We start from the raw sequence: 23,980 nt of genomic DNA, 5'->3' as shown, positions 1-23,980 counted from the left end.
TGGAGGCCAGGTCATCTGATGCAGCACTCCATCACTCTCCTTCTTGGTCAAATAGCCCTTACACATCCTGGAGGTGTGTTGGGTCATTGTCCTGTTGAAAACAAATGATAGTCCCACAATCGGCAAACCAGATGGGATGGCGTATCGCTGCAGAATGCTGTGGTAGCCATGCTGATTAAGTGTGCCTTGAATTCTAAATGAATCACCGACAGTGTCACCAGCAAAGCACCGCCACACCATCACACTTCATCCTCCATGCTTCATGGTTAAGTGTGCCTTTATCTTGGCCAGGTCACAGTTGTAAATGAGAACTTGTTCTCAACTAGCCTACCTGGTTAAATAATCCCCTGACCTGAACCCAATTGAAATGGTTTGGGATGAGTTGGAAGCGGAAATCATCTGTTCACCTACTCTACGTCTCATAGCGGTTGGAACCAATAATCTCACATTTGGACTCATCAGACCAAGGACAGATTTCCACCGGTCTAATGTCCATTGCTCATGTTTCTTGGCCCAAGCAAGTCTCTTCTTCTTATTGGTGTCCTTTAGTAGTGGTTTCTTTGCAGCAATTCGACCATGAAGGCCTGATTCACGCAGTTTCCTCAGAACAGTTGATGTTGAGATGTGGCTGTTACTTGAACTCTGTGAAGCATCTATTTGGGCTGCAATGTCTGAGGCTGGTAACTCTAATGAACTTATCCTCTGCAACAGAGGTAACTCTGGGTCTTCCTTTCCTGTGGTGAGAGCCAGTTTCATCATAGTGCTTGATGGTTTTTGCAACTGCACTTGAAGAAACTTTAAAAGTTATTGAAATGTTCTGTATTGACTGACCTTCATGTCTGGTTGAAATAATGCCAAGAATGTGCAAAGCTGTCATCAAGGCAAAGGGTGGCAACTTTAAAGAATCTCAAATCTTAAATATATTTTGATTTGTTTAACACTTTTTTGGTTACTACATGATTCCATGTGTTATTTCATAGTTTTGATATGTCCAAACTTTTGACTGGTACTGTATATATATTTACAAACAAAGATATGGGGGATTGGAAATGATGTAGACAATTACATTGATGGAAGCCACAGTATGTCTGCAATATTAAAGCTGCTCAACCACCTACTATATATATATATATATATATAAACCTCCTTGTCCTCCCATCATTATAATCTTTGGTATTACTCACACAGGCTCTATGCAGCAGCAACAACAGGTTCTCTGACGTCATTTCACCTCTCGGTTAACTGTTGGCGCTCAGACCGCGGCAAAACCAGAAATACTTGAAAGGATCGTCTTTGGCAAAATGTCATCCTAAGTTCTGGTATTTTTTACTTTGAAATCTGCTGGGTCTCCAATATGATTCCACTCACTTTTTAACTGGGTAGTCTATTTGTTATTCCACTCACTTGTAGCTAGCTGTATAGTCCTTTTTTTGTTGGTGTTGACTCTTGACTAGGAGGCCTGTTCAATAATTTCACAGCAGAATTACCTTTCGTAAGGCTTGCTCGCTAATGTTTCGGTTTGGTTTGCTAACTAGCTAGTGCCATCATTCAAAATAGCACACAAAGTTTGTAATAACAGAAGCTAATTAGTTACGATCGGCAGCCCTAAGGATATAAAGTTGAGGCAAAAATATTGATATTTTGATGATGAAAATGTAATATTCAACTTCAAGCTTTACCTGACAAACATGGGGCTTCAGATGTTATTTTAAAGGCAATCCTGGAACATTGTCACAGTATCCACAGAAAATGGTGCCCTTCCTCGGCCGGGCGGCGCCCGGCGGTCGTCGTCGCCGGTCTACTAGCTGCCGCCGATCTGTGTTTCTGTGTTCATTGTGTTTTGTCTGGCTAGGTCCGCACCTGTTTTCGTTTCTGTCATTAGTGGGGGGGGTATTTAGTTTGTTCCTTTGGGGTTGTGTGTTGTGCGGGATTGTTGGTTTGTCAGCGGGCAGTGGGGTTTTACGCTGTGGCCGTGTCTTTTTTCTCCATCGTTTTATTGGAGGATTTATTTTCTCGCCGGGCTGCGCCCCGTGTGTGATTTTTCCCTTTGTGGATTACCTGTTTCCGTTTTGGGTATTGTGCACTCCCTGTGCCTTTTTGATCACCTAGTGTTTGGGTGTGAATAAACTTCGAGCTACTGGACAATATCTCCTGCATTTGACTCTGCTCCTTCCTCCTGCCCTAAGTACCCGTGACAAACATGCATGAACCCCATAGCCTTTCCCCAGGTGAAGCATCCCAGAATCGGATTACACCCTTTCCTGGCATGGAGAGATTTTACAGTGCCACCTACATTAGACAAGGACAGTTTTTCTATTTCTCTAGTTCAACAGCAGGTAGCCTGATCATGCAAACTCAGAGGTACATATCCTCAGGCTCTGTATCACCCAAGGTCTTTATCTTGCCTTTACATCATTGGTTTTATAGAGGGTTTCATTTGTGGGTATTAATTCAGCACTCACACATGTAAGCGACCGGGAGACCGATGAGGCAGCACACAATTGGCCGAGCGCTGTTCGGGTTAGGGAAAGGATTGCAGGCCGGGATGTCCATGTCCCATCGCACTCTAGCAACTCCTGTGGTGGGCTGGGCGAATGCACGCTGACTTCCGTTGCCAGTTGTACGGTGTTTCCTCCGACACATTGGTACAGCTGGCTTCCAGGTTAAGCGAGCAGTGTGTCAAGAAGCAGTGCGGCTTGGCAGGGCCGTGTTTCAGAGGACGCATGGCTCTCGACCTTCGCCTCTACCGAGTCCATACGGGAGTTGCAGTGATGGGACAAGACTGTAACTACGAATTGGATATCACGAAAAAGTTGTAAAAACACACAACAAAATACGCAAACTGACCAGGGGAATCCAGGTGAAAGGTACAGTATGATCCCTTATTGATGTCACTTGTTAAATCCACTTCAATCAGTGTAGATGAAAGGGAGGACATAGGTTAAAGAAGGATTTTTAAGCCTGGAGACAATTGAGACATGGAATGTGTATGTGTGCCACTCACCGGTTTGTGTCAAGAATAAATTGGCAGATAAATATATGTTTTGTGTTTCTGACCTACTGGTTTACCTTTTTTTGTAGCAGCAGGTCACAAATGTTGCTGATGGTATTGCACACTGATATTTCGCCTTACAGATACGGGAGTTTGTCAAAATTTGATTGGAATTTTTGGTGGGTTTGTGCAATTTGAGGAAAATATCTGTCTCTTCTATGGTCGTACATTTGGCAGGAGGTTATAAATTGCATCTCAATTTCCACCTCTCTCTCTCTCTATCTACAGAGCTATGTGAGTTGAACAGGACGTGGGTGTTCCAGGGACCAGGTCCCTCCCTGCAAACCCAGACCATGATGTTGGAAGAGGCCCATGAGAGGCTGTATGTAGGGGCTAAAAACACCCTGTACTCACTCAGCCTGGAGAGAGTTAACCACCAACACAGAGAGGTAGGCCTGTCTGTGCATGTGTGGTGGTGATTTGAACTCTTGTCCCTCCAGGTAAGTAGGTTACCCAAACAGAGTGTATATATTTGTGTGTCTTTATTATGTTACTAAAGTTAGTACACAGAGTCCTTCCATAAAAAGCACAGCTGGACACAGAGAGGAGAGAGATACTGCCATATGCCCAGTCTCAAATCCCAACTTTCCGTAACATCTCATAGGCTACGTAAAATTGTCTCCATAATGTATTACTAATTTTTCTCCAGCACTATACACACGTGTAATAATAATTATTGGCCAATAGAGTCGGTAGGACTGGCTGTCAGATCCGACTGTTTCCCTGAGGTGTCACGACTTCCGCCGAAGTCGGCTCCTCTCCTTGTTCAGGCGGCGATCGACGTCACCGGCTTTCTAGCCATCGCCACTCCATTTTTCATATATCCATTTGTCTTGTCTTGTTTCCATACACACCTGGTTTTCATTTCCCCAATTAACATGTGGAAGGGGGAAAAAATATGATTATTATTATTAACCCTGTTAACACCCTGTGTAGCAGGCTGTGAATTCTGCAAACAACGTTTCTAGGATGGGACAATATATATTGGTCATATTGGTCATGGCTCCTGAGTGGCGCAGTGGTCTAAGGCACTGCATCTCAGTACAAGAGGCATCACTACAGCCCCTGGTTCAAATCCAGGCTGTATCACATGTGATTGGGAGTCCGACTGTGATTGGGAGTCCCATAGGGTGGTCCCCAGTTGGCCCAGCGTTGTCCGGTTAGGTTATTTGACAATGAAATAAATAAAGAGATTATTAAGTAATTTAGAATTATATAAAAGCCCCTTAGGGCAAATCCGATCTGTGAGAATTTCTAACAGAAAATACCCCTTACATATTAATTTAGAATCCTCCAATCCTTTGAATCTAATTATTGGCCTAGAGTCCGATATACTGTAGGCCTGCCGTAGGCGACATGAGTCTCACTAGTGTTGAGTAATGATGTGATGTTAAAAGGGGTGTAGGTCTTATTTATTTAAAAAGCATATTGAAGTTAGAAGCAATAGTATTTTAAGCAATAGTCTACCCGCTGTAGTCAACTATTTCAGCACCGTTTCACACTGCTCTGATACAAGCTTGGGGACTGGTCTTGATAAATCAAAGAGATTTTTTTTTTTTTATCTCCGTTTGGATGTCTTTATCTCCGTTTGGGTATTGGTTAGGGTGTGGAAATGTTATGCTCTTAGTACTGTAGCCTACTCCCGACCATCACGTTGTACAGCATCATATTGAAGGTTATCATATGCTTCTCAAAGATGCCCTCTGGTTTTCAAACTAGCACTAACTAGCATTAATGTAACAATGGCTGACAATTAAATAACATGCCATAGAACTCTGCGGTAGCTGGCAAGGTGTGCTGCAGTGTGACAAAACTTTAACAGGAAGAACCACTGTATGTCTAGGTAATCCTGTCTAACGCAGCTTTTTTAAATGCATTGTGTCTTAAAACTGCATAAGTGTTGCTCTCCACATTCTGGAGGACTGAGTTTTGAAATCAGTGGAATTTGAGTATGATAGCTAAGGAGATTGAGAAAACACCTGTCTCCAGATTACATCTTCAACCTAAGGGCTACCATGGAATTCGACAGGAGACGCGTCCAACCATGAAATTGAATGCGGATAAGATAGTCTAGCTAGCTACATTTTCAGATATTACACGTTTCAAATTTTCATAGAAAGAGCCATTTGCTTGGCTAGCTATAGCCTATTGTTAGCTAGCCAACATTGAACCTGGTTGATTAGCTACCTGCAGATTCAGGCAGGGTAGTAACGTCATGAGTTGTGATTATGGTTCATTGTTTACCTAGCTAGGTAGCTAACGTTAGCTGGCTGGCTCGCAAGCTAACTTTACATGTATGACCTTATTATTCGTATCTCAGAGCTATTTGCTTGGCTAGCTATAGCTTAATGTTAGCTAGCTAACATTGAACCTGGTTAGTTAGCTACTTCCCTTCCCTGTAGCTCAGTTGGTAGAGCATGGTGTTTGCAACGCATGGTGTTTGCAACGCCATGGTTGTGGGTTTGATTCCCACGAGGGGGCCTGTACGAAAAAAATAAAAAAATGAATGAAATTAAATGTATGCATTCACTACTGTAAGTCGCTCTGGATAAGAGCGTCTGCTAAATGACTAAAATGTAAAAAATGCAGATTCATGCAGGGTAGTAACGTCATGAGTTGTGATTATGGATCATTATTTACCTAGCTAGCTAAAGCGTTAGCTGGCTGGCTCACTAGCTGGCTCGCTAGCTATCGTTACATGTATGACCTTATTATTTGTATCTCAGATCTATTTGCTTGGCTAGCTATAGCCTAATGTTAGCTAGCTAACATTGAACCTGGTTGGTTAGGAACCTGCAGATTCATGCAGGGTAGTAACGTCATGAGTTGTGATTATGGTTCATTGTTTACCTAACTAGCTAGCTAGCTACATATCTTAACAAAATACTCCACCAAACAAGTAACCATTTCAGGTGCATTTGTAAATTCAGTCTGGCCATCTACTCTGATTTCAGAGCACTCTCGTCTGAGTGTGCCAGAGAGCGCCGAATAACTGATGGATATACGAACGCTGAACACCGTTGAATATGTCAAGTGTCAAGTAAGCGTCAGTAAACTAATCGGCCAGAGTGTCCGGTTTGCACTCTGAACTCGAAACGCTCTGAATTCACAAACGGACAATCACAAAGTCCATGTGGCCCCGGACCACACGGCTGAACAGTAGTCCAGGTGCGACAAAACTAGAGCCTGTAGGATCTGTCTTGTTGATTTTGCTGTTAAGAAGGTAGAGAAGCGCTTTATTATGGACAGATTTCTCCTCAACTTAGCTACTGTTGTATCAATGTGTTTTGACCATGACAGTTTACAATCCAGGGATACTCCGAGCAGTTTAGTCACCTTAATTAACTTACTTAATTTACACATTATTTATTACAACATATAAATGAGGTTTAGGGTTTAGTGAATTGTTTGTCCCAAATACAATGCTTTTAGTTTTGAAATATTTAGGACTAACTTATTCTTTGCCACCCATTCTGAAGCTAACTGCAGCTCTTTGTTAAGTGTTGCAGTCATTTCGGTCACTGTAGTAGCTGATGTGTATAGTGTTGAGTCATCCGCATACATAGACTCACTGGATTTACTCAAAGCCAGTGGCATATTGATAGTAAAGACTGAAAAAAAGTAAGGGGCCTAGACAGCTGCCCTGAGGAATTCTTAATTTTACCTGTGTTATGTTGGAGAGGCTTCCATTAAAGAACACCCTTTGTGTTCTGTTAGACAGGTAACTCTTTATCCACAATATACAAGGGGATGTAAAGACATAACATGTGTTTTTCCAGCAGCAGACTATGATTGATAATGTCAAAAGCTTTACTGAAGTCTAACACAACATCAGCCACAATCTTTTTATCATCAATTTGTGTAAGTGCTGTGCTTGAATGTCCTTCCCTATAAGCATGCTGAAAGTATTTTGGTAATTTGTTTTCTGTAAAATAGCATTGTGTCTGGTCAAACACAATTTTTTCCAAAACTTTACTAAGGGTTAGTAAAAGGCTGATTGGTCGGCAGTTTAAGCCAGTTAAGGGGGCTTTACTAATCTTAGAAAGCGGAATGCTTCTACACCTGCATTGCTTGCTGTTTGGGCTTTTATGGTGGGTTTCTGTACAGCACTTTGATATATCAGCTGATGTAAGAAGGGCTATATAAATACATTTGATTTGATTTGAAAGCGGAATGACTTTTGCTTCCCTCCAGGCCTGTGGGCACACACTTTGTAGTTGGCTTAAATTTAAGTTATGGTAAATAGGAGTGGCAATATCGTCCGCTATTATCCTCAATAATGTTCTATCCTAGTTGTCAGACCCTGGTGGCTTGTCATTATTAATACTATGCATGCCAGTCTCTCTTGGCTGAGAGTTGAGGAAAGACTGACTGCGTCACTTCTTGTTTTTATAAGAAACATTGATGTGTTGGAAAATTCCAAATTGTTTGCATAATCAACTTATACACAGCACTGACACACACACTTACCCCACCAGACATGCCTCCAGGGGTCTTTTAACAGTCCGAAGGTCCAGAACAAATGAATGGAAATATACAGTATTATACAGAGACATGAGTGCATGGAACTCTCTTCCATCTTATATAGTGCAAATGAACAGTAAACCTGGTTTAAAAAAACAAATATAGCAACAACTCACGGCACAGTGCCTCTCCCCATGTGACCTACTTGTTGTGTGTATGTACTGACATGTGTGTAACTGATAGATGAGCACATACACACACATTACACGCTCATGTTTTTAAATGTATGTAAATTGTAAAGTATTTTTTTTGTCTGTAATGTATTTTTCGTTAATGTGTCAGATTCCATTAAGACTATCTGTCGCCATTGCCATTGGCTAATGGGGATCCTAATAATTCAAATCAAATCAACAATGGACTAATGCAACAAATACCAAAAGTTAGATTTCCTTTAATGTAGTAATGGGTTCCTGGAGGAACCTTGGACTGGAGGCATGGCTTAGTAGGGGCCTGGCTTTTAGATAGATTTTTTTGTGCCACCCTTTCAAGTAAATGTTATTCCTGTTCATCTGTTCTGTTCTATTGTCATCACATGTTAAGGTTGAACACTGATAGTTTTGTAGCTTCACTGAGGCTTACAGGGGGGAATGAGTTCCTCAAGAGCCTAAGCAAATCCCAAAGTTGGAATAGTTACCACTGTATTACTATATGTAATCAGCATTGTTTATATTATATGAGAATATATCATATATCATATATTCAAGGGAAATTGACATTTGCAGTGTACGAACTTAACATGATGAACAAGAATGACATTTACTCTAACGGGTGCCCAAAAATAACTATCTGAAAACCCCGCCTCCAGTAAGCCATGCTGCCACCTCTGCAATATATTATTAAAAAGGTACTAAATTGAACCCTTCCATCCCAAAAAGGTTCCTCAAAGAGCTCCTTGAAGACTCTTTTCAGAGGGGTTCCTCGAGGAAGTTTTAATTCTAAGAGTGTAGTTCAGACACTTCAGGATGGTTATGATGGTTATGGAGACCTTTTGTGGTTCAGTCGACCCATAAACAAACATTAATTACAGGATGTTATGCTGCACACTAGTTAAGCAGACAGAAAGTGTGCATGTGTGAGTGTGTGTGTGCATGTCCGTATGCATGTCTTATTTATTGTCATCTCTCATCAGATTGACTGGGCCAGCTCTGAGTCGCAGGTAGAAGATTGTATGATGAAGGGTAAAGAGAAGGTAACAGAATCTGCTCATTCTACATCTGCATCTGTCATAGTTTACCCTAGATATATGCAGTGTCCGATATCTGTCTTGCCTACTACTTACTGACACTACATACTGTGTGCTATTCATACTATGTACTATTTAGAACGTACTGTTTAGCAAAAATGTATGCAGTAATAATAAATATCAAAATACTAGGCTCACCCATACTGAGAATGCGACATCTAATGAGCATTTGCATTGTTTCCCGCCATTTGCGCATTTTGGTACAGCACAGCCTCATGATTATCAGCTGATTATCAGCTGTGTTAAACACATGGTTCTGAAAAGACAATTATCTTCCTCAATAGCGTGAAAGGAATTTGTACTAGATAAAATCCCGAAATTAGTGTGATATCTTGACATTTAAAGCCTACTCATAAAAATATATATATAATGACATACTGTACTATAAAAGTATCTATTTTCGCATACCTAATCCGCCAACAATTTAAAATGCAAGTACAGATATTCGGACACGGCCATACACTTCAAGTTACCTACCTACTTAACCTCCCCTCTGTCTCCCTCTCCCCCCTCCCCTACAGCCAGAGTGTGCTAACTACATCAAGGTGTTGCAGCAGTTTAACACAACCCACCTGTTGGCCTGTGGAACAGGAGCATTTAACCCTCTCTGTGCTACCATCAGGGTGGGACATGCAGGGCAGGTGAGCAGGTTTGGGATTTTTTCCTTGGAGTTATTGCAAATAAGGTTGATATGCGAACATATAGAAGGACATGGTGCTGTTTTGGCTCAGTCTCGTCATCTGTTCTTTAGACACAGGCAGTCTTTCCTGAATGAGCTGTAAAAACCTCAACACGCCCAATGGTCAATTTATGTTTCCTCAGAGAGAGACAGGGAGTTTGTTTATTCATCTGAAGGAGATACACACAGAGACACAAGGTGTGACATTTTTGATGTTTGTGTGTCCTTTGAGAGAGAAAGGGAGAGAGGAGAGAGGGGGAGGAGAAGAGAAAGAGGAAGTTGGTACTGATAGTTAGTTTGTGTCCTCTGAGAGAAAGAGGGAATGTGTTTGTCTGGATTGTAAATGAGTTTAATTTATATCACCCCCTGTCTGTCTGAGAGGACCTGTGACAACAGCACCAGCAGGGAAAACAAACCAGTCTCCCACAAGACAACAGTCAGAATAAAGAACAGAACATGCTATGGCTAAGGTCAAGCTCAGGGATGTCCGTGTGTCACTACACCAAATACCCCTGTTTCGTACTGCTAATTATCTGAAGACTCTTGTCACTTCCTTGCCATTCAGAGTGTCTACAGACTTGTATCTGTGATGACTCACAAGCAGCTTTATCTCATGACTGTTTGATAATGGTAACACAGGGGTGTTAATAGAGACTAGCAATCTGACTGCCACTGTGTCAGGCCTGAGACATCCCCCCCCCCTGTTTGCTGAGAGGTACTTCTAATAACGGTTGCTAGATGTCGGAACATATCGTGACACTCACACCTCACCCTTGTCAAGCCCCCCACTCTCTTCATTGTCCCTGCTTTATATACTGTTAATTTACTTGTTTATATGTGACACCATGATTCAATTTTTTTTTTACATTTCATCACACCAACACGTACTTGGAAACAGGCCATTTTACGAAGTGTGTGTGTACATGTGTGAGCGAGCATGCGTGTGTGTGTTCTCACTGATACGTTTTGGTCCCCAGGCCAGACAGTTTGAGCTGGAGGAGCAGAGTGTAGAGAGTGGCAGAGGGAGATGTCCCTATGACCACAACAGCCCCGTAACCTCCACCCTGGACAGTAAGAAGACCACACACTACAAGACATTATCACTTCTGTTGTTTCACTTTCTACCTTCTTGTATGTTTCATAATATGTTATTTTCTCAATAACTCTCTGTCTCAGGCACACTTAACCCTAACCCTATTAGAAGACTGATACTCTAGTAGAATTGCTGTTATTGAGTATATTGCACAGTGCTTAGAGCAGCGTTTCCCAAACTCGGTCCTGGGGACCCCAAGGGGTGCACGTTTCAGTTTTTGCCCTAGCACTACACAGCTGATTCAAATAATGAACTCATCATCAAGCTTTGATTATTTGAACACCTGTGTACTAGGGCAAAAACAAAACGTGTTTGGGAAACGGTGGCTTAGAGGCAGGTTTAGTTTTAGCACAATGCTGCCACCGTGTGGAAATAACTAATTATAAATCCGTTATTTTCAGATTGCGATAAATTACCAAACAAAAAATTCCAAAACATAATTAGCAATTGACTGTAATTTTGTTCTTAATTTCATGTGTGGAAAATTAGGTGTTAACTGATGAAACATCTGGTTTATTATGGTTCTCTGTGTGTGTGTGTGTGTGTGTGTGTGTGTGTGTGTGTGTGTGTGTGTGTGTGTGTGTGTGTGTGTGTGTGTGTGTGTGTGTGTGTGTGTGTGTGTGTGTGTGTGTGTGTGTGTGTGTGTGTGTTAGGAGGAGAGCTGTATATTGGCCTGTATACAGACTACTGGGAAAATGATGCAGCTCTGTGTCGACTGAACAACCAAAGCTATACACGCACTGAGAGAGACAACAGACAACAGCTCAACGGTCAGTGGCCAGGAATGAATGGTTATCTCATTATTACTTTCTGTTTGATCTCTGGTACTCACCCACACTTACAGTGCCTTCAGAAAGTATTCATACCTCTTGACTTATTCCACATTTTGTTGTGTTACAGCCTGAATTCAAAAGAGTAAAAAAAATTTTATCTCACCCATCTACACACAACCCCATAACGACAAAGTGAAAATATGTTTTTAGGCATTTGGTTACTCTAGTAATTAAACCTTGAGTATCTGAAGCCCGCGGATATGGATAATCATTCTTTACCCCGTCCTTACATCTGGTGACAGCGGGGGTTCTTTCAAGACTGGAAGCTAACGAACTCCGCCGGGTTTTAGACTTTCTTAACTGCATTTGGAGCTGATTTGGAGCTTCTCCCTATCTAGCTTGTCGATGTACTGGAGTTTTCCGACCTGGTTGGTGGTTCTGTGCTAAAGAGTTTCATCGTGAGTGACATCAGCAATGTTTATGACAGCAGGACTTCAACATTGGTTACTGTGACTACTTCAAGCAACGTGGGACCCTTGTGCCTGTATTTTGTCTGCCAATGTTTTTATTGAAAAGTATTATGTTGGACATTGTTTTGCCCATTGTCTACATGCTATTTTTGCTAGCTAATGTTAGATGACCATCTCTGTGTGTTAGTTACCTAGCTGGCTAGATAGGAGCTAGCTTTACCTCACAAGTTCTGGACAGGAGGAGTTCCTACATGCTAACTGTGGGTGGTGTCATTTGGGGAAAGGAAGAGATCGAAAAGGAGACTTTCGGTGGTGTACCTGTGGGGCCTTTTGCAGAGGCATTTCAGGCTTGGCCAGTGACTGGGGATACCTGCTGTGGAGCAAGAGGTGCCTAGAGCACTACGGCGATGGTAGCACACTACAACATGGGCCTATCAACAACATCCAGGCCACCTGACATACTAGTCATCATTCACTCATTGAGTGGGCATGGACCTGAAGGAACACACACACACTAGCTTAAAAAAAAGAAAGAATGAAGATAATTTCATACTGTGCTGTTGTGTTACTTTCTGTGAATATTCTAGTCAGGTCTACATGTCATCTTAATGTTGTAGCGATATTGTTGTATGTTGCATGTTGCATTTAGAGAGACTCTATGTTTCTTTTGCAAAGGGAGTACCGTGGGACCATAATTGGAAAACGTTCATTTTTATACCAGATGCTGGGGCTCTGGGGTATAAAGATCAGGGGTTGCTGGGGTAGCTCTAGTTTAGAGTTTGGTGCCAAGTGCCAGCTCTCAGCTCATATTATTTTTCCTTCATGTAATTTGTCCATTGAAGTTGTTTGATTTCTCTAATAATTAAACCTTGAGTAATATCTGAAGTCGCAGTGTCCATGGACAATCGTTCTTTACCCTGGCCTTACACTAGTTAGCATTGGCTCATGAAACTACCTCTAACTTCCATCATACTGCACACATAAAAATGGTATCCATACGACTTCATCTGACTCTGGGTAGGTAGAAAAATGGCTTAATTGCCAGAATCTCGCGTATTAGAATTTTGACAATGAAGCCCTTTATCTACTTCCCCAGAGTCAGATGAACTCATGGATTCCATGTGTGTCAAATCAAATCAAACTTTATTTGCCACATGCGCCGAATACAACAAGTGTAGACTTTACCGTGAAATGCTTACTTACAGTACAAACCCTTAACCAACAGTGCAGTTCAAGAAGAAGAAAACATTTACCAAGTAGGCTAAAATAAAAAGTAATAATAAAAAGTAACACAATAAGAAAAACAATGACGAGGCTATATACAGGGGGCACCGGTACCGAGTCAGTGTGCAGGGGTAAAGGCTAGTTGAGGTAATCTGTACATGTAGGTGGGAGCGAAGTGACTATGTATAGGTAACAAACAAACAGCGAGTAGCAGCAGTGTACAAGAGGGGGGTGTCAATGTAAATTATCCGGTGGCGATTTTTATGAATTGTTCAGCAGTCTAATGGCTTGGGGGTAGAAGCTGTTGAGGAGCCTTTTGGTCCTAGACTTGGCACTCCGGTACTGCTTGCCATGCGGTAGCAGAAAAAACATTCTATAACTTGCGTGACTGGAGTCTCTGACAACTTTATGTGCTTTCCTCTAACACCGCCTATTATATAGGTGTACTGGGCCATTCGCACTACCCTCTGTAGCGCCTTACGGTCAGATGCCGAGCAGTTGCCATACCAGGTGGTGATGCAAAGTATCAATTTAAAGTAACACAAGTATTTGCAATAATATTAGTATCAGTGCCTTTTCACATGCTATATTGTATATGCTCTCTACATAAATGTAGAAGTATGATACATTTTCCTGGCAGCAAAGTGAACTTTGTAATCCTGCGGTCACATTCTCTTTCTGAAACTGTCATGTTTCCTCTAGAGCCTAAGTTCATTGGGTCGGTGGTGATTCCTGATAACGATGACAGAGATGATGACAAGGTCTACTTCTTCTTCACGGAGAGAGGGATGGACGCAGAGGGGGTTAACAAGGCTGTTTACACCCGGGTGGGACGGGTCTGTGCGGTGAGAACGGCACAAATGCTCTGTTCTATCCTGCATGCCAGCTATCCATATACTGTATCATGTCCTCCCTTCCTTCGCCTCCTTCCAATTCTAATCTATTTCCTTTCCCCCTCTCCTCTCCCCTCACCCTCCGTCCCCTCCCTTCAGAATGACCAAGGAGGTCAGAGGATGTTGGTGAATCGTTGGAGCTCCTTCCTAAAGACCCGTCTCATCTGCTCCGTGGCTGGATCCAACGGCATCGACACACACTTCGACGAGCTGGGTACGGCTGTGTTCGTGTGTGTTTCCTAGAGAAGGGGATACACCTATAGCACTTTCACTTAATGGAACCCTAAATCTCTCTCTCTTTCTCTCTCCCATGTGTGTTTCATTTCAGAGGATGTATTTGTGTTGAAGAACAAGGATGAGAAGAATCCAGAGATATTTGGCCTCTTCAGTACTACAAGGTCTGCTGAGAGAGTCACGTGTGTTTTTTCAAAAAATGTACTGGTATATTGTATTGAATATCTTCTCTCTCTCTCTCTACCTACACCCCTCCCCTCCTCAGTGCTGTGTTCCGGGGCTATGCAGTGTGTGTGTACCACATGAATGTTGTGCGAGCAGCGTTCAATGGCCAATTTGCACACCGGGAGAGACCAGAGCACCGCTGGACCCCATACAAAGGCCGGGTCCCCTACCCACGCCCCGGATGTGTGAGTTACAACCTACAGCTACAAAATCTACTGACTTATCAATAGACTCTACATTACCTGATTGGCTCTCCATACCCGATAAGTAAGGATCCATGCACTGCATAGTTGGTGCAACACAAGAAAATGGTAGTTTAGGAATTTGCTTAAGAGTTGCACCTACATTACAGCAAACTCCATACTGTATATCCAAACAATATACCTTCAACAATGTCTTTCAAAAATGTGATATTCCAGCAGCAGCAGCATTGTACATTCACAGCACTCCCCTTATGCCTGTGTCTGTGGCAGCTGCCCTTTGCAGAGAAAGAGTGTTACAGGTCGTTATACAACATTTCCTGTGAATGTCAGAGCTACTGTAGCTGTCTCTGCAGGTCACATCAGAGAAGAGGATAATCGGTGCTATCATTATACTGCAACATACAGCTTCAATAGTAACCATTCGAGTCTTTGACAGTGTAATGCTATTTTCTTATTCATATGTTTCTTCTCCCCCCTCTTCCACTCTCTTCCTCTCTCTCTTTCTCCCTCTCTATCCTTTTTCCCTCTCCATCTCTTTCCCTTCTTCTCTCTCTCCAGTGTGCCAGTAAGGTGAACGGTGGTGGATTCTCAGGTTCTAAGGAGTTCCCTGATGAGGTTCTGCGTTTCGTGCGTTCCCACCCCGTCATGTCAATCCCGGTCCTGCCCCTCCACAAAAAACCTGTCCTACTGCAGACGGAGCCAGGAGGGAGGAGACTAACCCAGATTGCTGTGGACCGCGTCCAGGCCCAGGACGGACACTACCACGTTCTGTACATAGGCAGAGGTACGCACACTGACACTACACTATGATCATCCAGTGCTGTGTATCACCAAGGTTATAGCTCCCTCCACTGATCACATACAGCATTACAATCACAATCTACAGGAAGGTAAGATAGGCCTACCAGACAGACAGGCACTGACATCCCAAAACAAAGCCTTTGACTCTCTTCTATTTGGATGTCCTGGGTGGTTGTATTGGTGAAGGTGTTATATTTACATCACTTAATACTCTCTCCCGTAGACGACTCTGTTGTGTTGAAGGTTATCAGCATCTACAACAAAGACACAGACACCATAGAGGAAGTGCTACTGGAGGAACTGCAGGTGTTCAAGGTACTGTTGTTATTTAGCGCCACCATATGGCAAAAGATGGCCATTGCATCAATTACACATTCTTGGCACTCGACAATTTCATTTGTTTGTGGAAGATCAAAATGTTTTCATGTTATTTATTTCTAGGTCCCTGTGCCAATAACTGAGATCATCATATCTGCAAAACGAGTATGACAACTACTTATCATGTTAAAATCTTAACTTAATAACATAGTTACTAACATTGTTTTGAAGCATGGCTGTTTAAAACTGCAGTATCTTCATCTAGCCACAAGATGACAATGTATTGATTATCTGAATGTCGGGAAATGTAATGACAGTACAAAAACGATTTATGATGTTGATATTTACAAAAATGTGTACCTCTGTTCATTTTGGTCCCTGTGTTGTTGTTTTCATAGCAACAGCTCTATGTGGGTTCTGAGGTGGGTGTGGCTCAGGTGAGGCTCCATCAATGTGAACTGTACGGGTCAGAGTGTGCCGACTGTTGCCTAGCCAGGGATCCTTACTGTGCCTGGGACGGACTCACCTGCTCACGATACTACCCTGCTGGGGTCTACACCAAGAGGTGAGACAGAAACACACACCTCATACACAAAGACACACAGGCATGTACAGTCACACACAGACATATGCACATGTGCACAGTGGCGCAGAGGCATCATATAGCAATCATTAGCACCTCTATCCTCCCTAATCCCCTTCTTCTTTCTCATCATCCCTTCCCTGTCTTCCCTTTGATGCCACTCTGTCCTTATCTCACTTTCCCAAATGCCCATTTAACACCCTCCATCACTCCCCCTCTCTCTCTCAGCAGACGATTCAGACGACAGGATGTTCTCCATGGCAACGCTGTACAGCTATGCAATGGGCTGCAGACTGATGGTCAGTCTGTGTGTTTGTGTGTGTGTGGGTGGGGTGGGGTGGGGTGGGGGGGAGGGGGGTGGGGGGGGCGGGGGGGGGAGGAGGGGGGAAGAAAGTAATTACTCCTTGGCCAATGGCCTTTGGCCTGGCTGAGGTAACAGAAAGGTCACTGCTGAATTGTGTGTGTGTGTTTGTGTGTGTGTGTGTGTGTGTGTGTGTGTGTGTAGGGGAGAAGTATCAGGGTGCGGAGGAGAGGCAGGTGTATGGGGTAGAGAATAACAGTACTCTACTGGAGTGTACCCCTCGTTCTCCACAGGCCAGAGTTCTGTGGTACATACAGAGAGGTCCAGACAGAGAGAAGGTGAGACAGACATATATACATACACACCACTTTCCTCCTTTCTTTCTTCCTTTTCCATCTCTCCTTACCTCCCCTCCCTCTTCTCTCCCTCCCCCAGGTCAGAGGTGATGAGAGTGTACTCATAACGACCCACGGGTTGTTGTTCCTGATTGTGCGGATTGGGGACGCTGGCATGTACGTGTGTCAGACGGTAGAACACGGCTATGTCCACACCCTACTGAGGGTCACGCTACATGTGCTGGGAGGGGAGAGGGTCAGTGCCCTGATACACAGGACAGGGGAGGAAGGAGAGGAAGAAGGGGAGACCACAGCAACCTCCTGTCACATTCCCATAGATACCCCTCCAGACCTCCACACTGGTTCCAACTCTGACCCCACTTCCAGACTACCAGGAGCCCTACCAGGGTCCTCCCTAGCCCCCGCTCCAGCTACCTCTCGGCTGTGGTACAAGGAGTTCCTCCAGCTTATAGGATATCGGGATACACAGCGGCTGGAGGAGTACTGTGAGAGGGTCTGGTGCTCAGAGAAAAGACGCAGGAAGACCAAACTTAGATACACCCAGCCACTGGGAAGAGGAGAGAGGAGGGCAAGGGGGAGGGGAGAGCCACACAGATCCCCCAGACACACCATGGACACCTGAGAGTAGGGAGAGAGAGGGCAGAACAACCACACACACACAATGGTGTGTGTTGGTTCGTGCTTTGAGTTTAGTAGTGGTTTAGAATTGATTAACTAAACTGGACATTGTACTGTATTATTGTTTTACTGTATAGTTGGTAAAGTTGATGATGTATGCAAGTATTTCCTACTATACTTTATCAGTTAGTTTGGTGTGACATGTCGGAGATTGAGAACATCTAGATGAGTCTCTCTCTCTCTCTCTCTCTCTCTCTCTCTCTCTCTGCTGTCAGTAGTGATGCTACAGATGGGGGTTCATAATAACCATAGAAGAAGACAATCTACGTCGCCATATTTTCCCTCCCAAATAAGGAAGAACGCCACAGTGACCATCCAAGCATGTCATTGGCTAGACAGAGGAGCCTGTCTCATGAATATTCAAACCTATTGGAGGAAATCAACCGTTTTATATTCTGACAGCATAACATTGATCAGGTTTCCATTACAATCCCTCTTTTATATGGAGTCTTCTTTGAAGTCTTTAAATTACATTATTCAGCACTCATCATCATCATGAATGTTCTCTTACTAAGAGTTTTAATAATGAACAAAAATGTAAATACAACATGTAAAGTGTTGGTCCCATGTTTCATGACCTGAAATAAAAGATTCCAGAAATGTTCCATACGCACAAAAATCTTAATTCTCTCAAATGTTGTGCACAAATTTGTTTACATCCCTGTTAGTGAGGATTTCTCCTTTGCCAAGATAATCTATCCACCTGACACGTGTGGCATATCAAGAAGCTGATTAGACAGCATTGTCATTACACAGGTGCACCTTGTGCTGGGGACAATAAAAGGCAACTCTAAAATTTGCAAGTTTGCCACACAACACAATGCTACAGATGTCTCAAGTTTTAATGGACTGTGCAGTTGGCATGCTGACTGCAGGAATGTCCACCAGAGCTGTTGCCAGAGACTTTAATGTTAATTTCTCTACCATAGGCTGTGTCCAACATTGTTTTAGAGAATTTGGCAGTACATCCAACCGGCCTCACAACCGCAGACCACTTGCAACCACGCCAGCCCAGCAACTCCACATCCGGCATTTTCACCTGCGGGATTGTCTGAGACGAGCCTCCCGGACAGCTGAGGAAACTGTAGGTTTGCACAACCGAATAATTTCTGCACAAACTGTCAGAAACCATTTCAGGTAAGTTCATCTGCGTGCTCGTTATCCTCACCAGGGTCTTGACCTGACTGCAGTTCAACGTTGTAACCGACTTCAGTGTCCAAATTCTCAACTTTGATGGCCACTGGCACGCTGGAGAAGTGTGCTCTTCATGGATGAATCCCAGTTTCAAACGTACTGGGCAGAAACCCTTGTGGTTAGAGCGTTGGGCCAGTAACTGAAAGGTTGCTGGATTGAATCCCTGAGCTAACAAGGTAAAAATATTTTGTTCTGCCCCTGAACAAGGCAGTTAACCCACTGTTCCCCGGTAGGCCGTCATTGTAAAGAAGAATTTGTTCTTAACTGACTTGCCTAGTTAAATAACTGGCAGATGTACTGTATGGTGTCGTGTGGGCGAACGGTTTAATGGTGTGAACAGAGACCCTATGGTGGCGGTGGAATTATCGTATGGGCAGGCATAAGCTACAGACAACAAATACGACTGCATTTTCTCAATGGCAATTTGAATGCACAGAGATACCGTGACTAGACCCTGAGGCCCATTGTTGTGCCATTCATCAGCCGCCATCACCACATGTTTCAGCATGATAATGCACTGCCCCATGTTGCAATGATCTGCACACAATTCCCGGAAGCTGAAAATGTCCCAGTTCTTCCATGGCCTGCACACTCACCAGACGAGTCACCCAATGAGCACGTTTGGGATGCTCTGGATCGACGTGTAGGACAGCGCGTTCCAGCGCCAATATCCAGAAACTTCGCATAGCTATTGAAGAGGAGTGGGACAACATTTCACAGGCCATAATCAACAGCCTGATCAACTCTATGTGAAGGAGATGGGAATCGCTGCATGAGGCAAATGGTGTTCACACCAGATACTGACAGTTCTTTTTGATCCATGCCCCTACCTTTATTTAACCCCCCTGGAGTCGATGCCAGCGCCACCACGGATATTGAATTACAATAATAAAACATCTGTCTGCCGCACTTCCACATCTGGTGAAAGATGAGAGAGAGCGATGTTTGTCAGACCATGAGACATTCCAAAAATCTGTCTTCTTACAAAATCCCACGGACAGCACAACACTTGTCTGAAGGTTCCCTGGGTCCAAACATCTTTAGAAGAATTTATGGAGACTGTTTAGTGCCAAAAATAAGGGTCTAAATACATGCAGAAAAATAACAAAGGTGTCCTGATCTTTCTAATAATGCTCAGATATAGGACAGACACTTAACTCTTGACGTTACCCTAGGATAGGGGGCGCCACAGCGCATTTTGGAAAAAATTCGTGCCCATTTTCAACGGCCTACTAATCAAACTCAGAAGCTAGGATATGCATATAATGAATACCTGTGGATAGAAAACACCCTAAAGTTTCTAAAACTGTTTGAATGGTGTCTGTGAGTATAACAGAACTCATATGGCAGTCAAAACTCCGAGACCGCTTGAAACAGGAAGTGGAATTCTGAATTGTGGACTCAACTTCACATCGTTGCCTATTATTCACACCGTGAGCTATCGTTCATTGAGCACTTCCTATTGCTTCCACAAGATGTCCCCAGTCTTTACAAAGTGTTTTGAGCCTTCTACTGTCGAAACTGAGTGACTGAGACGCGTTGGAAATTGGTCACAGGGGGAGGGCCATCACCATTATGACGCCGGCGGCCCTGTCTACCCCCACCTTTCGAAACGTTTTGAAACACAATACAATCGTCCCCCTCGAATCTTATTGGCTCTCTTGTTGAAACAGGCCCTGAAGATTTATGTTATACAACGTTTGACATGTTTGAACGAACCAAAATGGGAAAAAAATGTTTTATTTCGAAACGGCTGTCCCGCGCCCGGCAGAGCATTTGGATACAGCATTCAGACGCGCTAACAACAGCAAGCTAATGGAACATAAAGGATGGACTTTTTCGACCGAAAATACATCTGTTGTGGACCTGGGATTCCTGGAAGTGCTTTCTGATGAAGACAACTAAAGGTAAGCGATTATTGACAATATTATACAAGATTAGATGTGATATGCGATTGTTCCAAGATGGCGCCGAGCTAGGTTTACTAGCTCATTTTCTGAGTATCGTATCCCCTTTTATCGCTAAGTGTGATTACCCAGTAAAGTTATTTTTAAATCTGGTATGACAGGTGCTTTCAAGAGATATTCATCTATACATCTTAGAATGACAATATTACATTTTAAAAATGTTTTCGAATAGTAATTCAGTAAATTGTAGCACTGTTTCCCGGGATGCATTTGACGGGAAAATAGTTAGTCAACGTCAGACGCCGATGTAAAATGCTGTTTTCATATATAAATATGAACTTTATTGAACAAAAGAATGCATGCATTGTGTAACATGATGTCCTAGGTGTGTCATCTGATGAAGTTTGTAAAAGGTTAGTGCTGCATTTAGCTGTTTTTTGGTTATTTGTGATGCATGTCGTTGGTCGGAAAATGGCTATGTTGCTGCTTTTACGATGGACTCCTCTAACATAATCTAATGATTTGCTTTTCCTGTAAAACCTTTTTGAAATCGGACGACGTGGGTCGATTCAGGAGAGGTGTATCTATAAAACGATATGAGACAGTCCTATATTTGAAAAAAGAATTAAATTAAATTTCGTTATGCTAATGTCGCTAGGAGTTTTCGCTGGATTTTGATCCCGCTTATGGGACGAGACGCTCAAGAGGTTGAACAAACTTCCTTTAGATTTCTTTTTTGTGACTGTCTGTTGTTCCATGTAGTGAATCTGTTATTCAATGCGTTTGTACAGGCTAATAGCAGTAAGGCCCAAAATATGTTTACATTTACAATTACATTTACGTCATTTAGCAGACGCTCTTATCCAGAGCGACTTACAAATTGGTGCATTCACCTTATGATATCCAGTGGAACAACCACTTTACAATAGTACATCTATATCTTTTGGGGGGGGGTGGAGGGTTAGAAGGATTACTTAATCCTATCCCAGGTATTCCTTAAAGAGGTGGGGTTTCAGGTGTCTCCGGAAGGTGGTGATTGACTCCGCTGTCCTGGCGTCGTGAGGGAGCTTGTTCCACCATTGGGGTGCCAGAGCAGCGAACAGTTTTGACTGGGCTGAGCGGGAACTGTGCTTCCGCAGAGGTAGGGAGGCGAGCAGGCCAGAGGTGGATGAACGCAGTGCCCTTCTTTGGGTGTAGGGACTGATCAGAGCCTGAAGGTACGGAGGTGCCGTTCCCCTCACAGCTCCGTAGGCAAGCACCATGGTCTTGTAGCAGATGCGAGCTTCAACTGGAAGCCAGTGGAGTGTGCGGAGGAGCGGGGTGACGTGAGAGAACTTGGGAAGGTTGAACACCAGACGGGCTGCGGCGTTCTGGATGAGTTGTAGGGGTTTAATGGCACAGGCATGGAGCCCCGCCAACAGCGAGTTGCAGTAATCCAGACGGGAGATGACAAGTGCCTGGATTAGGACCTGCGCCGCTTCCTGTGTGAGGCAGGGTCGTACTCTGCGAATGTTGTAGAGCATGAACCTACAGGATCGGGTCACCGCCTTGATGTTAGCGGAGAATGACAGGGTGTTGTCCAGAGTCACGTCAAGGCTCTTAGCACTCTGGGAGGAGGACACAATGGAGTTGTCAACCGTGCTGGCGAGATCATGGAACGGACAGTCCTTCCCCGGGAGGAAGAGCAGCTCCGTCTTGCCGAGGTTCAGCTTGAGGTGGTGATCCGTCACCCACACTGATATGTCTGCCAGACATGCAGAGATTAATCTGATCATTTATTTTTATTTTTATGTTGAAACTATATAGCTTAGTAGAACCCCCCCATTCTCTCCTTCCACCCCCAACTCTCTCTCTCTCCCTCGCTCTCTCTCGCTCTCCTGTTGTCACTCTACCTCCGAATCAAGGATTGTCATCTAGGAATGTTCCCTTTTTCTTTCTCTTTGTCTCTATATCTCTCTGTCCCTCACTCATGAATCTTGAGGAGCGTAAGTGGGGAGGACCTCAGTGCAGCTGATGGATAATGGGTTTTTCTCACACACACACACACACACACACACACACACACACACACACACACACACACACACACACACACACACACACACACACACACACACACACACACACAGAGCTGAGGATGAGTTCACACAGCTGATCTGTTCCACTAGCTACCATAGCAACGGGCTATGAACCTCTTAACCCCTCTCCCTCTCGCCACCTCCCTACAGCAACACAGCTACCCTTCTCTGTGTCTTAGCACAGTAGCACTGTCACTCAGGTACAAGCTGTTGCACCATAACAGTTTCAGCTTAAATGGCCTTCATCAGACCTGAAATGGTGCAGGAAAAAGCACTCAGCAGCAGCATTTACCGTGAGGAGGTTGACACCCTTAGCACCCAGCCCAGCATATAGACGCTCTACAGCACCCGGTGGCACAGGAAGGCCAAGAAGATCATCAAGGACCTCAGCTACCCGAGCCATGGCCTGTTCACCCCGCTACCATCTAGAAGGCGGAGACAGTACAGGTACATCAAAGCTGGGACTGAGAGACTGAAAAACAGCTTCTATCTCCAGGCCATCAGACTGTTAAACAGTCACCACTAGCCAGCCTCCGCCCAGTACCCTACCTGAACTTAGTCACTGTTACCAGCCAGCTACCACCCAGTACTCTACCCTGCACCTTAGAGACTGCTGCCTTTGTACACAGTCATTGAATACTGATCACTTTAATTATGTTTACATACTGTTTTACCCACTTCAATATATTCTCATGTTGAGAATGGCGCTGGAATGTAAATTTGCAGTTTGACGGGCTCCTGACCAATTCTGCTAAAAAGCACTAAAATGGCTGTGCAGCGGCTACAAAACAGCGCCCCCTGTCTGTCATCTAGGGCTAATGCATACAGTTGAAGTCGGAAGTTTACATACACTTAGGTTGGAGTAATTAAAACTCGTTTTTCAACCACTCCACAAATTTCTTGTTAACAAATTATAGTTTTGGCAAGTCGGTTAGGACATCTACTTTGTGCATGTAACAAGTAATTTTTCCAACAATTGTTTACGGACAGATTATTTCACTTATAATTCACTGTGTCACAATTCCAGTGAGTCAGAAGTTTACATACACTAAGTTGACTGTGCCTTTAAACAGCTTGGAAAATTCCAGAAAATGATGTCATGGCTTTAGAAGCTTCTTATAGGCTAATTGAGTCAATTGGAGTTTTACCTG

At 43.6% G+C, this 23,980-nt stretch overlaps 1 protein-coding gene across 2 annotated transcripts in view; it reads left to right on the top strand.

The window, feature by feature from the left end:
* Positions 1-18,259, top strand: part of LOC106573450 (semaphorin-3E) — a 51,096-nt gene extending 32,837 nt beyond the window's left edge. Inside the window, exons 2-17 of one of the 2 annotated variants that reach the window (XM_014148510.3) lie at positions 3,281-3,441; positions 8,706-8,765; positions 9,341-9,460; positions 10,476-10,569; positions 11,245-11,361; positions 13,761-13,903; positions 14,051-14,165; positions 14,280-14,349; positions 14,451-14,595; positions 15,172-15,397; positions 15,638-15,729; positions 15,856-15,897; positions 16,131-16,297; positions 16,547-16,614; positions 16,821-16,954; positions 17,052-18,259. In XM_014148510.3, coding sequence (XP_014003985.3) covers positions 3,281-3,441; positions 8,706-8,765; positions 9,341-9,460; positions 10,476-10,569; positions 11,245-11,361; positions 13,761-13,903; positions 14,051-14,165; positions 14,280-14,349; positions 14,451-14,595; positions 15,172-15,397; positions 15,638-15,729; positions 15,856-15,897; positions 16,131-16,297; positions 16,547-16,614; positions 16,821-16,954; positions 17,052-17,594 — 2,297 coding nt within the window. In that variant the 3' untranslated portion in view covers positions 17,595-18,259. Of the gene's footprint in view, positions 1-3,280; positions 3,442-8,705; positions 8,766-9,340; positions 9,461-10,475; positions 10,570-11,244; positions 11,362-13,760; positions 13,904-14,050; positions 14,166-14,279; positions 14,350-14,450; positions 14,596-15,171; positions 15,398-15,637; positions 15,730-15,855; positions 15,898-16,130; positions 16,298-16,543; positions 16,615-16,820; positions 16,955-17,051 lie in introns of both variants that reach the window. The other variant, XM_014148509.3, reaches the window with a different exon arrangement.
* Positions 18,260-23,980: the final 5,721 nt, after the last annotated feature.

Source organism: Salmo salar, chromosome 16 (genome assembly GCF_965601325.2).
Source record: "Salmo salar chromosome 16, fSalSal1, whole genome shotgun sequence".
In the NCBI taxonomy this organism is placed as follows: domain Eukaryota; kingdom Metazoa; phylum Chordata; class Actinopteri; order Salmoniformes; family Salmonidae; genus Salmo; species Salmo salar.
Note: the sequence above shows the minus strand (reverse complement) of the source record. Positions and strands in the feature narration are given on the sequence as shown.